The sequence below is a fragment of the Hermetia illucens genome, chromosome 5, assembly GCF_905115235.1.
Source record: "Hermetia illucens chromosome 5, iHerIll2.2.curated.20191125, whole genome shotgun sequence".
Classification (NCBI taxonomy): domain Eukaryota; kingdom Metazoa; phylum Arthropoda; class Insecta; order Diptera; family Stratiomyidae; genus Hermetia; species Hermetia illucens.
Genome location: NC_051853.1, coordinates 95,925,513 through 95,941,271, shown reverse-complemented (window position 1 = coordinate 95,941,271; position 15,759 = coordinate 95,925,513). Strand labels below are relative to the sequence as shown.

At 42.5% G+C, this 15,759-nt stretch overlaps 1 protein-coding gene across 1 annotated transcript in view; it reads left to right on the top strand.

Annotated features, from left to right (window-relative positions):
- Positions 1-15,759, top strand: part of LOC119658032 (kin of IRRE-like protein 1) — a 257,165-nt gene that overhangs the window by 152,137 nt on the left and 89,269 nt on the right. Inside the window, exon 3 of the mRNA XM_038065264.1 lies at positions 12,599-12,807. Within this exon, the coding sequence (XP_037921192.1) occupies positions 12,599-12,807 (209 nt within the window). The remainder of the gene's footprint in view (positions 1-12,598; positions 12,808-15,759) is intronic.

Here is a 15,759-nt window from a genome sequence, read left to right as displayed (position 1 = left end):
ATTTAATTTAGATCATACCTCTGGATTCAAATGAGCAGATATTTTATACAACACTAACGGTAAACATATTAATGAAAAGCTTTATCAATTTCGATTGCTTCTACTACTTTCACATATATAAAGGGACAGCAACTGGAAAAGAAATTTACAAAGGAGCAAAAGTTGGCTTAATATAATTAAAATGTCTTGTTATGTCCAGGTGATATTAGAACTCTTTCGATTTTATAACATTACAGGCTCCTGGAAATAATTTTCAGTAAATACCCAAATCTTTCTTATGACATTTTCTTTATAGACCTGCTCCATTCTATTCGACATTGCCTTTATTTTACTTGACAGCTATCTTTCAAAATGGAATATAAATATTCGGATGAAATTGTGAAATTGGGAGCCAGTCTTTTCAGAGTTTTACTCAGAATCGGCAAGTATTTAAGAGTATTTGAGACGGTTTTCTTCCAAAAACCATTTAATCTAATACTGTGGCAAATCTTTATAAATGATTATTCTACCATCCTTTATCAGAAGTTCTAATTCACGGAGAGCAAATTAATCCGAAATCATCAGCTTTACAATTTCTAGCCCATAGACAGTTCAGTGTGGTTGTTGCCTAGCAACTGGGCACTGAATCCGCACATTTCTTTCCGAGAAGTTTTGTTGATTCCAATGTACAATTCAGTACAAATTGAAATATACTAGTAAAGGAGTTCCAGTTATATAAATTTTGGCAATGCAAATAGTAGCTCAAAGGCAGAAAAAATTACTAAAAAAAAAAAAAAAAAAATAAGTCGGAAAACTGGAAGCTGGACGCTTCAGGGTTTTTGTTCCTTAGACGGGGGGATCTCGAGTGAATAATGATTTTGCTTGTATGTAGTTCACAATTCAATTATGAACTTCACATAAATAATTTGATCTGGAAAGTACTCTATCGATAACAACTTCATACGAGTCATATAAGTAATTCAACATTTTTAGGAAGCTCATCTAAAACAGATCGAAAATCAGAAGCTTGATGCTTCACACAGGAAAGGTTTTTGTGTATTTTTTATGGAAGAACCACTCCTGCATCAGATACCAAAAACGGGAGCAGCTCTGGGAAACGCTAATCGAGGCATTTCATTTGATACTCCACGGGACTATATTCAGTGAGAGCAATTTTACACCCCCTTTGGCATATGTGAGGAGAACATCCCACTCCCTCCCCAAAACTTAAGGTAGAACGATGTTACTAATTGCATGCAAGATATTTTTCCATTTATATTTTTCCTTCAAATTTCAATACGAGTAACCAATACTGAGGAACTTGGTGTGACCAACAGACAGACGGATGGACAGACAGAGAGTAAACCGATTTTAGTAAGGTTTTACTTGACACAAATCATTACAGGGTAAAGCAGACAAAATGATGCGCATGCACCGAAACCGCGAACACTAACAGAATGACAAAACGTGCACTGGCCACTGCCTCAACGGGGAGAGGCCTCACCACCAAGAAAGTCACTTAGGAAAAGCCATTTGCCAAGGATCGCAGCCGATTCAATTTCTTCAATAACTGAGTACAAAAGCGCCACTGGAAACAGCTTGCAACTGACTAAATCGAGTGCATAAAGGGCAGTTTTGAACGAAGAAGATATAATAATAAAACATCTGTTTCTAAATTTCAGAAAACAGATCTTACAGCTGACCACTTGATTTGCATCAGAGAACCTCTTTAATGTACAATACTCTTCAATATTTCCCAGCTAGCTGCCCAAGCGCCTTTCTTGCTTTGCACATCCAGAAGACAATACTAAAATCTATTGACCATATTGCAGATTTTTCGCTCGATCAATACACCGCCTATACAATTAAAAATTTCCCATAAATGTCTCATCATCGTCATTGCAGTTTCCAAGACCCCAAAGTGTTGCCAGAGCCCACTTTGGAGTTCAGATCACCCATCATCTACTATCTTGCCTCACAGAACGCGATAGCATTGAGTCTGGATTGCCGAAATTTCGCAGGAAATTTCGAACAAGCGAGCATCCATGGGAGCATCGCTACAATTTCAAAACCAAACTACAAATAATTGAGAATGGCGAACGGTAGAAGCGAAAAAATTAGTCGGTCACTTCCATCAGGCAAACATCATCATCATCATCAACGCGCAACAACCGGTATGCGGTCTAGACTTGCCTTAATAAGGAACTCCAGACATCCCGGTTTTGCGCCGAGGTCCACCAATTCAATATCCCTAAAAGTTGTTTGGCGTCCTGAGCTACGCCATCGCTCCATCTTAAACAGAGTCTGCCTCGTCTTCTTTTTCTACCATAGATATTGCCCTTATAGACTTTCCGGACGGGATCATCCTCATCCATACGGATTAAGTGACCCGCCCACCGTTACTTATTGAGCCGGATTTTATCCACAACCGGACGGTCATGGTACCGCTCATAGATTTCGTCGTTATGTAGGCTACGGAATCGTCCGTTCTCATATAGGAGGCCAAAAAGTCTTCGGAGGATTCTTCTCTCGAACGCGTCCAAGAGTTCACAATTCTTCTCGCTAAGAACCCAAGTCTTCGACGAATACATGAGGACTGGGAACATCATTGTCTCGTACAGTAAGAGCTTTGACCTTATGGTGAGACGTTTCGAGCGGAACAGTTTTTGTAAGCTTGAAAAGGGTCTGTTGGCTAACAACAACCGTGCGCGGATTTCATCATCGGAACTGCTATCGGTTGTGATTTTCGACCCTAGATAGGAGAAATTATCAACAGTCCCAAAGTTGTATTCTCCTATCCTTATTCTTCCTGTTTGAGCAGCGCGATTTGATGTTGTTGTTGGTTGGTTTTCGATGCTGACGTTGCCACCATATACTTTGTCTTGCCTTCATTGATGTGCAGCCCAAGATCTCGCGCCGCCTGCTCGATTTGGATGAAGGCAGTTTGTACGTCTAAGCCAGTAGTTGGGTGGACTGGAAGAGTATCGTACTTGTTACATTTACATCAGCATCACGGATCACTTTCTCGAGGGCCAGGTTAAAGAGGACGCATGATAGGGCATCCTCTTCTCGTAGACCGTTGTTGATGTCGAATGGTCTTGAGGGTGATCCTGCTGCTTTTATCTGGCCTCGCACATTGGTCAGAGTCAGCCTAGTTAGTCTTATCAATTTCGTCGGGATACCGAATTCTCTCATGGCCGTGTACAGTTTTACCCTGGCTATGCTATCATAGGCGGCTTTAAATTCGACGAATAGATGGTGCAACTTTGGTATAGGCTAATGATGTTCTGGGCGTATGGGGCTATCCGACCTAGTACGATAGTGGATAATATTTTATAGATGGTACTCAGCAACGTGATACCTCTATAATTGCTGCACTGTGTGATATCTCCCTTTTTATGTATGAGACAGATAATACCTCGTTGCCAATCGTCAGGCATTGATTAGTTGTCCCATACCTTGAGCACAAGTTGATGAACCACTTGGTGTAACTGGTCGCCTTCATATTTAATTAATTCGGCTGTAATTCCATCGGCTCCTGGCGACTTATGATTTTTTAGCCGATGAATTGCACGGACTGTTTCTCCTAAAGTTGGTGGTGGCAGTATTTGTCCGTCGTCTTCAGTTGGAGGTCCCGCCGATGTTCTGGTTGTTCAGTAGTTCATCAAAGTATTCAACCCTTCGCTCCAATATGCCCATTCTGTCGGAAATCAGACTTCCCTCTTTGCCTCATCAGGATGAGCATCGTGGTGTATAAGGCTCCATCCTGCTGACTTTTTGGTTAAACTTGCAGCGCCTGGTGCGGTTGCTCCCTGTTTTTCTCTAGTTCACACACTTGTTGGTTCTCCCAATGTTCCTTTTCCGTCTGTCGAGTCTCTGCTCGATGGAGTTCGTGATAAGTCTCTGCGCCTGCCCGCGTTCTTTGAGAATGCAACATTACTCGGTATGCGGCATTTTTCCGTTCCGTTGCTAGCTTACATTCATCGTCAAACCAGCCGTTCCGACTCTTTTTGCAGCTGAGGCCAAGTATGTTTGTGGCCGTATCAATGATAACGTTCTTCAGGTGGTTGTGAAGATCATTTGTTGCGGCATCCATTTCCCTCTTATAGGTGTCGCGGAGGGCAGTGTTGTGGATGGCTTCAGTATTCACTCTCACCTGATTGTCAGAGGGGATTGTAGGGGTGTCGTAATTCGAGCTCGGAGCACCATGCCAACGAGATAGTGGTCCGAGTCTATATTGGCCCTCCTATATGTTCTTACATTCATCAAGGCTGAGAGGTGGCGGCGTTCAATCAGCACGTGGTCAATTTGGTTGAAAGTGGTCCCGTATGGAGAGGCCCACGTATGTTTGTGAACCGCTTTTCGCGCAGGTACTTCAAACAGCGATTTCGTGTGATGCTGCTCACGGGATAATGCGCAATCCCTTATCCTTGTGTAAGCTATGGGTGCCAACGTATCGCCTGAATACTGGCTCCGTCCCTACTTGACTTTTGAAATCTCCAGGTATGATTTTGATATCATACTTGGGAGAGGCTTCGAGGGTCCGCCCAACTGCCTCGTAGAATGTATCCCTCTCCGACTCTGCAGTCTCCTCTGTAGGGGCGTGAACGTTTATGAGGCATGTATTTCTAAACTTGCCTCGCAAACGCAGAGTGCATAGCCTTTTGCTTATATTTTCAAAGCCGACAACAGCAGGTTTCATTTTTTGGCTAACTAAGAAATTTACTCCGAGCACATGGTTTACTGGATGACCGCTATAATATATAGTGTAGTGGCTCTTCTCCAGGAAACCGGTCCCTGTAAATCGCATCTCGGTTCGTCGTTGTAGGATCCATCCTGTCCAAGGCTCCTTTCGTGGCTTCGTAACATCGGTTTTCCGTGTAGGGTTGTCAGCCCTATCCAATCCCCAACCTGGAGGACCAGTTGGTACATTTAGTCCCCGTCGTCGTCCCGGTTGGGGGTTGGGTAGGGCTTACAACCCTACAAGGAAAATCAAAGTTACGGAGCCACGAACAGAACCGCAGATTGGATGGACAGAACAATGACGAACCCGGGAACGAAAACGGAATAACGGTTGGCGCATTTTCTCAAAGAACGTGTGCTCCATTTACAGAAATATCAAACAACTAGCCTCTACCCTGTCCCAATACAAGGCTGCTGTAACAGCGTTGCAAAAGATGCGTTGAATAGGGACCGATTTCCTGGACAACCTCTAATACATTATTTATGTTTTAGTGACTAGCCGGTAAACTATGTATTGGGAGAAGGTCTTCTAGTCAGGCAACAAATGAAATCTACTATTATCGGCTTTGAAAACAAAGGATAGGCACCCTGCTTTTGCAAGGTAAATTTAGAAATATAAGTTTCATGAACGTTCATACCCTACAGAGTCACAGAAAAATACCATCTACCTAGAACGAGTCCTCGAAGCCTGCACCAGATATGTTATCAAAATCATACTTGGAAGTTTTAATACAAGTATCGACTGAGCCCGCATTAAGGTGATACGTTAGCTTCTCTAGCATACATACAATTACCAATGACAACGGACTACGGATTATCAAACCAGCAGTGTTGTACGAAATATTTATTGGAAGTACCTGATTTGCACGGAAAGTAGTTCACAAACATAAATTGCCCTCTCCAGATAGGACCATTTTCAACCAAACTACGTGCTAATCGAACTCCGCCCCCTCTCAGCGTTGATAAATATCAGAACACATAGCTTGGCCAATATAAATTTGAACGAATTCCCTCTGACGATCAGATGAGAGTGAAGACTGGAGTCTTCCACAACGTCATCCTCCGAAACACGTATCAGGGGGTGATGGATGCCTCAATAACTGTAGTTAACAGAGGTCCAACAAATTAAGTACCAACAAACAATCTTTATAACCACCTGAACAACGTTATCTTCGATACAGTCACGAACATACTTAGCTTAAATCACAAAAAAAGTCGGATCGACTGGTTCGACAATGAATGTAAGCTAGCAACAGTACAAGCGAATGATCTAACATATTTATCACGAACTTCGTCGAGCACAGAAGCGACTTCAGCCTGGGAGAACCCTTCAGTACTCGAAAAGTGCAGGAAGCAAACGCCCCAGGCGCAGTAGTTTTACCATTCCAGTCCATCCAGGACGAAGCATTGTAATTGCGATGCTCATTCTGGCAAGACAAAGAGGCACATCAAATTTCCGACCATATTGGCATGTTGAAGGGATGGGCTGAGTGGTTTGATGAACTGCTCAATTGAAGACGGCCGACTGCTGTGCGATTTATCGGTTTAAAGATCAAAAGTCGCCAGCCGAACTGGTTAACTACACCGAGCGTTTTACAAATAAAACCTTAAATCCCTTTTGATAATTTCGGCTATCTAGGGTCGAAAATCAGAACCGATAACAGTTATGGCAATCAAATCCGCGCACGGTTGTTGGTAACAGAGCCTATTCCAGCTTACGAAGACTGTTGCGGTCGAATCCTCTTACCATAATGTCAAAGCTCTGAGTGTTTAAGACAATGATCTTGCCAGTCCTCATGTGTTCTTGGAGATTTTTGTCCTTAGCAAGAAAGATTGTGAACTCTTGGCCGCGTTCGAGAGAAGACTCTTCTGAAGTAATTTTGGCCCTCCTATGGATGGACGATTCTGTTGACTACAGGACGAAATTTATGAGCGATACCACGACCCTCTGGTTATGGATAAAATTCGGCTCAGTAGGCTGCGGTGGGCGGGTCACTCAGTCCGTATGGATGAGGATGATCCAGCCTAGAAAGTCTGTATCTATGGTAAAAAAAGAAGACGTGCAAACCCTGCCTCAGATGGGGCGATGGCGGAGGCTAGGACGCCAGACAGCTTTTAGGGATATCGAATTGGTGGAACTCGGTGCAAAATCGGGATGTGTGGAGTTTCTTACTAAGGCAGGCCTAGCTTGGACACCTGTTGCACCATTGCTGATGATTGAATTTTTGCATGCGTATAAATAGTCGTGCATCAAAAGTTTCTAAAAGTTTTTATACTTGAGGCGTTGAGTTTCTGGTTCCCCGAACCGACGACAGCTTCTTCTTCGAAAACCGAATAAATTACATCATACATTGCTGTTTTCGCACCGTTCGCTAGCACTACCGTCCAATAACACAGGATGATTATGGTTTAATTTGAGTTAAAGACGGATACAATACGCTTGGAGATGAAATGATTCATGAAAATGGTGACCATCAACTGTCATACTCCATCTTAGAGATCTTAACAGGTCAGATTTTCTCAATATTCGCTTAAGTCAATTGCTTTTCCCTATTTTTTTCAATAAAATACCAGAGTTGAAGAAAGACAGTAAAGTGAATTATTATTGTCGTTTTGTTTAGAGGACACTGCGTCCTCAAAGACCTATTGTGTCCCTTTTACCGGTAATAGTGTTCCTATTATTTACAGTATGTCAAGTCTTTAACCGTCAAGAATTTTAATATATTCTCTACCTCCATGTATTTTAGCCTGGCCTCTGATATTAACTATTCTCCCAGGTACCTCGACCTACTTTTCACAAATGCCAGAAACTGTCCAACAATGTGTATGAAAGTTTTGACACACTCTTCACAGAACCTGCACAGAATGTCCATACATATCGCTAGCTTCCCCAGGTGATAGTTTTGTCGGCAGTGACCAATGACTATCCCGTCTATAATCCGGGTGTTCCTTTTTGGTGACGTTTAAGCAGTCTTGGACTGCTCCATTCCTGGTAGGCTGATCTATTATAGTTCTTTGGGAATTACCAGGAGAGGTTGGTAACAGACACTCAATGGAAGCTTTTTTTATAAACTTGAGTTGTTTATTTGAATGCAAACCGATCCTGCTTCTCATTGTTGTATTCACAATGTGAGAGCTGTGAGTAGACTGACCCTACTACCGAGTGACTGCTCCACTTAACCCTCTAGCAATTAGCTAAATTTTAGGTAGAAAAGAAAGGTAATTATTTTAAAACCCCAGGTAAGTGTCTGGAGGTGATTGGCACAGGCACAGTTACCTCAGCCGTTTCTTTTTTTTTCATATTCTTTCTTTTTTAATATTTTTTTAATGCCATTGCTCCGACCCCGTTTTCGATTTCACAGAAGTGAGCCGATCGTATTCAGCCCCTCGAGGCATTCCTATACCAGTTTGAAATTCACCTGGATTGACCTAAGTGCCTTGATTGCAACTTGGCTGTCAGTCAGAATAGCAATATTCTGTCGCTTGTAGTTCCTTTGGAGGTAGGCACATCTGCCTATGACGTATATATCCGCCTAAAATATACTAGTATGCTTACCCATTATTTCAAGGTACATTTTTCTTTGACCAGTGACTCCGGCACTAGCTCCCTCTGCTGTGAGGGATCCGTCAGTGTACCAAGTAATCAATTGCTGGTTTAAGCCGTATATGACAGTCACGGTCTCCGAGTTTGTCGGTTTTTTCAACATGTTTTAAATTTTTTATCGAAGTGGAACCTCGTTGTCATGTTATCCCTTTGTGTCAATTGTTCGGGATACCGCCCAGAAAAATATGAATTTAGGTCTTGTGTAATCCCCAAATATTTTTTATTGTTATAAATTGGGGGAAAAAATTTACGGTGAAAAGAATTATACTCGCTTTCTGAATAAAAACTACTTTTGCCCGTCTCCATCCGCTTGATATATATCCCATAGCTGCCCCTTTTCAGCCTAAGAAGAGCTTTAAAATGACGTCTAGGCCTTTCAGGAGTAATGCTGGGAAGATGTCATATACTCCGGGTGATTTCAGTGGTTTAAAAGTTCCCAATGCCCATCTTACTCTATCTTGCGAGCATATCTCTTTTGCTAGTATCCAGTTCTCTTTTCTTCCCCTTTTGTTCATTGTTGGGATATCAGGCAGAATGGGCCCGGGAAATGGGTTCTGAGTAGTAGGTCTACTATGTCCTTCTCATTCTCGGTGAATGCCACATCTTCTTCCTTCAGACAGACAGAAGATATTGCCCTGTCTTTGGTTATAGTTTTGAATAGAGTGGCTGCTTCCGTGGTTTATTTGATCCCCTCATAGAATTCTCTGTAGTGTTGCTATGCGCAGTCAGTGCATTTTTGAAGTGAATTACCAAAAACTGAAGTTATTATGTAGGTTTACTGAGTTGTTTGAAACCCTGCAACTGCACATAGCGTTAATTTTACTGGAGTGAGAACAGTTTCATACTTGGGGATTTTAACAGCCAAGTAGGGAAGGAGCCCGTATTCAGGCGATACGCTGGCTCCCACAGCTTACACGAAAATACAAATGGTAACGGACTGCGGATGATCCAATTAGCAGGGTCACACGAAATGGTTGTTGGAAGTACCTGGTTTGCGCGGAAAGCGGTCCACAAACATACGTGGGCCTCTCCAGACGGGACCACTTTTAACCAAATTGACCGCGTATTGATCGAACGCCGCCACCTCCCAGCCTTAATGAATGTCAGAACACATAGGGCCAATCACTATCTCGTTGGCATTGCGCTCCGAGCTCGAATAACAATACCACCTAAAATCCCCTCTGACAATCAGGTGGGAGTTAATACTGAAGCCATCCGCAACGCAGCCTTCCGCGACACCTATAAGAGGGAAATGGATGCCGCAATAACCGCAGTCAACAGAGGTCCTGGAGATGAAGCATCAACAAATGATCTTCACAACCACCTGAAGAACGTTATCATGGAAACGGCCACAAACATACTTGACCTCAGCCGCAAAAGGGGTCGGAACGGCTGGTTTGACGATGAATGTAAGCTAGCAATGGAACGGAAGGATGCCGCATACCGAGTAATGTTGCATTCTCAAAGAACGCGGGCACGCGCACAGACTTATGATGAACTCCGGCTTGCGGAGAAGCGACTTCACAGACGGAAAAGAAAGCCTGGGAGAACCAAGAAGTCTGTGAACTAAAAAAGAACAGGGAGCAACCGCACCAAGCGCGCAAGTTTGACCAAAAAGTCAGCAGGATGGAGCCTTGTACGCCCAGATGTTCATGCTGCCGAAACAAAAAGGTAATCTGATTTCCGACAGAGTGGGGATGTTGGAGCGAAGGGTTGAATACTTTGATGAGCTACTGAACAACCAGAACATCGGCGGGACTGACTCCCAAAGACGGACAAATACTGCCACCACCAAGTATAGGAGAAACAGTCCGTGCAATTCATCTATCTTGCCAGACTAGATAGCCCCGTACGCCCAAAACATCATTGCCCCATACCAAAGAGGCCTCGCTCCAGGCAAATCAGCAACAGATCAGATTTCCTCTCTGCGGCAAACGATGGAAAAACTGTTGGAATATGGACAACAGTTGCACCATCTATTCATCGACTTTAAAGCCGCCTATGATAGCATAGCCAGGGTAAAACCGTACACGGCCATGAGAGAATTCGGTATGCCCACGAAATTAACAAGACTGACTATGCTGACCCTGACCAATGTACGAGGTCAGATAAGAGCAGCAGGATCACTCTCAAGACCATTCGACATCAACAACGGTCTACGACAAAAAATTCAAGAGGTACGATCCTTTTCAAGTCCACCCAACTACTGGCCTATGCTGATGATATCGACATCATGGGAAGAACCACCCGAGACGTACAAACTGCCTTCATCCAGATCGAGCAGGCAGCGATGGAGGCGAAATCTTGGGCTGCACATCAATGAAGGCAAGACAAAATATATGTTGGCAAGGTCAGCACTGAAAAACAACCAACCAACAACATCAAACCGCACTGGTCAAACAGGAAGAATAAAGATAGGAGAATACAACTTTGAGACCATTGACAATTTCTCCTATCTAGGGTCGAAAATCACAACGATAGCAGTTACGATGATGAAATCCGCGCACGGTTGTTGTCACCCAACAGAGCCTATTTAAGCTTACAAAAAGTGTTCCGCTCGAAACGTCTCACCATAGGGTCAAAGCTCTTACTGTACAAGACTATGATCTTGTCAGTTCTCATGTATTCCTCGGAAACTTGAGTTCTTAGCAAGAAAAATTGCAAACTTTTAGCCGCGTTCGAGAGAAGAATACTCCAAAGAATTTTTTGCCCCCAACATGAGGATGGACAATTTCATTGCCTGCACAATGACGAAATCGATGAGCGATACTATGACCGTCCGGTTGTGGATAAAATCCGGCTCAATAGGTTACGGTGGGCGGGTCACTTAATCCGTGTGGATGAGGATGATCCCGGAAAGTCTATAAGGGCAATATCTATGGTAGAAAAAAAAGACGAGGCAGACCCTGCCTAAGATGGAGCGATGGCGTAGGCCAGGACGCCAGGCAGCTTTTGGGGATATCGAATTAGTGGACCTCGGTGAAAAACCGGGATGTCTGGAGTTCCTTATTAAGGCAGGCCTAGACCGGATACCGGTTGTTGCGCCGTTGATGATGATGATGAGAACAGTTTCCTTAGCCGTTTCTCGTTTTTCCATTTCTGCTCCCTTCCTATCAATTGCCTTATTGCCTCCTGACCTATGTAGCCTGGAACCCACCCCATCCCGGTCCAGTTGTAAGTCGTAAGCAATTTGGGATTTACGTGATTAAAGTAGACACTCGTATCTGTAGTGTATATTTCTGGATGACATTTACGGATGTCCTTTCCCATTGGTATAAAGTGCTTTTTCCTCGGACGCCAGTGGTGTCTTCCTTCGCTCGGTATCTGTAGCTAATAGTAGTTTACTTCTATAGTCTCCTAATCCATCCTCTTGCGCAATTATGTGTGAGATTCTTCATCGTGAGATGAAGAAAGGATGTCAATCTCCTCTGCGATGTGTGCTAAGACATTCAGTCTCTGAAGGTGGCTGCAATCCTTGGCACTTTAGTCCTTGACACCTCACTAGCAAAGATCATGTACTTTAAATCCAGAACATCGGAATTAGCACCCAGACAAGTTTTAGAAGCAAATCACCCACCAAAATCAAAATACCTAGTAATTGGAAACTTAAGAGGAACTCGAAAAGAGAGGTTTTGTGTAATTCTTGTCCCTTTAGCGTGTAGGGTCTTCGCAATATTTGAAGGAAAAAAATATACAATATACGATCCTTTTAACTTCATACAAAGTCATGCTTTTATCGGGTGTCCGGGATTTGACACTAAGTTTCATTTCAATAGGTGTAGCCATTTCCAAGAAAAGATAGCAAATCGATTTGAATAAAGTTTCATTTTCAAAAAAGAAACCTTATCAGAAACGTCACTTTAGAATTTCAACTTTGAAGGCAAGTCATATGCATACATTCCATATTTCACTGTACTGTAATATTGTATAAATATTGCATCCGTCATATATCTTATATGTTAGGGCGGCATCGACTCCATAAACCAGTTAATAGCAGTCATTAGCATTTTCGCTGTCATCCTATATATTACTGAATAAAACGAAATGATTTATAAAACAATCCAATCAGGCAGTATATTAACTTTATTTAAAAAGGATCCGTGGTGCTTCAGGCCATTCCTATACGAAGCCTGATTATAGGATATTTCATGAAAACTGCCAATTATTTTAAATGATAATGTAATTGACTTTCACGCTTCGTTTACCCCTTATTTTATAATAATATAAATAAATAATTATGTTAATTTGTTTTTTCGATATTATTCATTTCAGTGTCGACATTCGTGACAGGACAGCGAAAGAACCAAAGCGATGGTCAAATGAAACAGTTTTTAGCAATCGAGCCTATTTTTTATTCGATAAGGAGCCCGGAGAGTTGGCAATACAAAGCATTAATGAGTCCGATACAGGATTATATCGATGTAGAGTGGATTTTAAAGTAGCGCAGACTAGGAACAGTTTCGTCAATTTAACTGTAATAAGTAAGTAAAAAAGTTTCTTTTTTCAACCGAAATCAATGGAGAGTCAGATAGTGAATAAATTCGTGGTGCAATATGTATTTTTTTCAAAAGTTGTAAACTTAACCTACTCAGATTTTACACATCCTGTTATATACTATACCCCGCATTTCACAAACAAGCAGATAGTTACTAAACTGATACCAATAAGGGTTTGCTTGTAGGGAAAACTTGAAAACTGGGGAGAAAATTAGGGTAAGGTACCAATAGCCTGCGGCAGTCGTTTGACTTGATGAGTAGAACGAAAATGGATACTTTGCCAAAATTATCAATTGTAGAGCAGTTCGATATTTAAACGACAAGATAACCACGAGCCTGGCCATTTGTAGTTCCTCCGCGGGTTTATGGAAGATGAAGATTGTAAAATGATTTGATGTGTTCGTTGAAATTGTGCAATCAGTCGCAGGCCTTGACCTACAGAATGCATACCCTATAACCCTTTTATCACGTCTTCCAATTCTCGAATCTGTGTATGGAATCCGTCAAATACTTCCTTATTTTTCCTACTAAACCTCATCGTACTGGTTTCTCTTTTTTAAAAATTTGAGTATTGTCAAAGCTTTGCATGTGGCCAGCTTAGCGTAACTTTCGCATTTTAGCAACCGTGCAAACTTTTCGCCCGTCAAATATTACATATCGATCTTAGATACACCCCCCCCCCCCCCCCATTCATCATGAATTTTCAAGACGCTTCGCACGAAAACTCTTGTCAGAATTTACATTTAAAAGGCATCCATTTTTAAGGTTTGATGTTAATCAAAACCTTATTAAAATCGACTCACCGTCTGTCTGCCCAACGCACTTTTTCTCAAAACGGTTACACCGATTCAAATCAAATTTGGTGGATATATGGGAATTATGAACATTCTGCTGGACTACCTTTCTTTTTCCATATTGGAATAGTGGTACTTTCTTGCCAGTCAGATGGTGTCCAAGAAGGAAGAACACCATCTGACTGGCAAGAAAATACCACCGTTCCAATATGGAAAAAGGAAATGTTGTCCAACAGAATGTTCAAATTAGCGTCCGATCCGGTTACTTTCCCATACCGTCAAGATTTTTGAACGCATTCTTCACAACCGTATTCGCAAAATCATGAAAATAACCATGAATCAAGCCGGATTTGACAAAAACTGCGGAACTACTGGCGCAACACACGGTGTGCGGTTACTCATGGAGAAACACCGTGAGAAGCATCGCCCCCTTTACATTGCATTTCTGGATCTAGAGAAAGCGTTTGACCGTGTGCCACACGAACTCATCTGGTATACTTTACGACAACACTTAGTGCCGGAAGAACTCGTGCGCTGGGTTCAATTGCTCCACCAGGATCCGAAAATTAAAGTTCGAAGTATGGCGGGTGTAACAAAACCGCTTCGTGTCTCTTTTAGTGTTCATCAAGAAAGTGCCTTCTCACAACTCCTCTTTGTTCTTGTTATGGACACCGCCACCAAGACATCCAACGTACAGCGCCCTACACACTGCTTTTTGCTGATGATGTTTTTCTAGTATCTGATAGCAAAAGCGATCTCGGATTGAATCTAAACAAAACTGAATTTTTGACAACCGATCCCCACGAAACAGGCATAATCACTGTCAGTGATCTGCCCAGAACTGAGCGATTTAAATACCTCGGGTCAACGCTATCAGCCAATGGAGAACTGCGTAATGAAATTGCTTCACACATTAACCCAACCTGGATGAAGTGGCGTTCCACAACTGGCGTTCTTTGTGATCGGCGTATCAACGAACGTCTCAAATGTATAGTTTACCGCAATGTCGTCCGTCCTGCCGGCCTCCATGGTTCGGAATATTGGCCGATTATAAAAAACAATGAACGGCGTCCTACGGTAATGGAGACGATGTTGCGCTGGACTAGTGGCGTGACTCGATGAGCCGACACCGCTCGTGAACGGATAAAGACTGAAGAAAAAGAAGATGGGAATTATAAAATCCCACGCATACAATGAGGGACGTCAAGCTACGTGGAGTTTAAAGGGGGGTGCAAATTTTGTCCACCTAATCTATCGGTGAAGTTTTTTAAAATTTGAATGCAGTCCGTGGACCTGAAACGTGAGCGGCAGTTTTCATCTAATTGGTCCGCCGTCCAGTGGATGGCAGCTTCAGGGCTCCCTTAATTACTTATTATATTAGATAGTGTTATTTCTGCTTCGGGCGGTCTTGACCAGCGGTTTTTCCGCTTGATATAATTCGTACCCATGACGTATTTGCATATTTATAAAAGGGAACGAACTAAATCTGCTAACCACTTCGGTCACGCTGAGGCCAGGGCAGAGATAGAAATAGCATCTAATGAGTTGATTTTGCGCTGAATGAAGCCATAATCATCTGTAAAATAGTTTTACAGTGTTATTGAAGTTTCTATCATAGACGTGAAGGATTGTGAACGTAATATGATGTTAATTTCAACCGTTTACTATTTGACTGGACTTAGACCTCCGATATCTTCTGAAAGCTTACGAATGACGTGCCCTAATAACAGTTATTCAAAATTTCATATTCCAGTAAATTTGTACAAGACAACTTTGGTATTCGCTTCTAGTTGCATTGCGATTTCCCCTCAACTTGGCAGTATCTTGCTTTATATCACGGCATTTATTACTGGAGCAGCTCTGCCCGTGATATAGCACAATCACAACCACCATGAAACTCCCACAAGGGGGCCAACTGCAAACAACCGGGCCGAGAACACATATCCCAGGAATTCTCTCCGAGCATATATTCTCATGATACCAGATAAACTCCGATGAGGTTTAGTAAAACAAACCACTTTAGATGGGTCCCATAGCAGTCTTGGGTTTGATTACCTTTTCAAGTACTTGGGACGGCACTCCCCAACCGGTTGATTGGAATCAGCCCCTAACTTCCCCTGGGAGACACACATTTCACGTACTC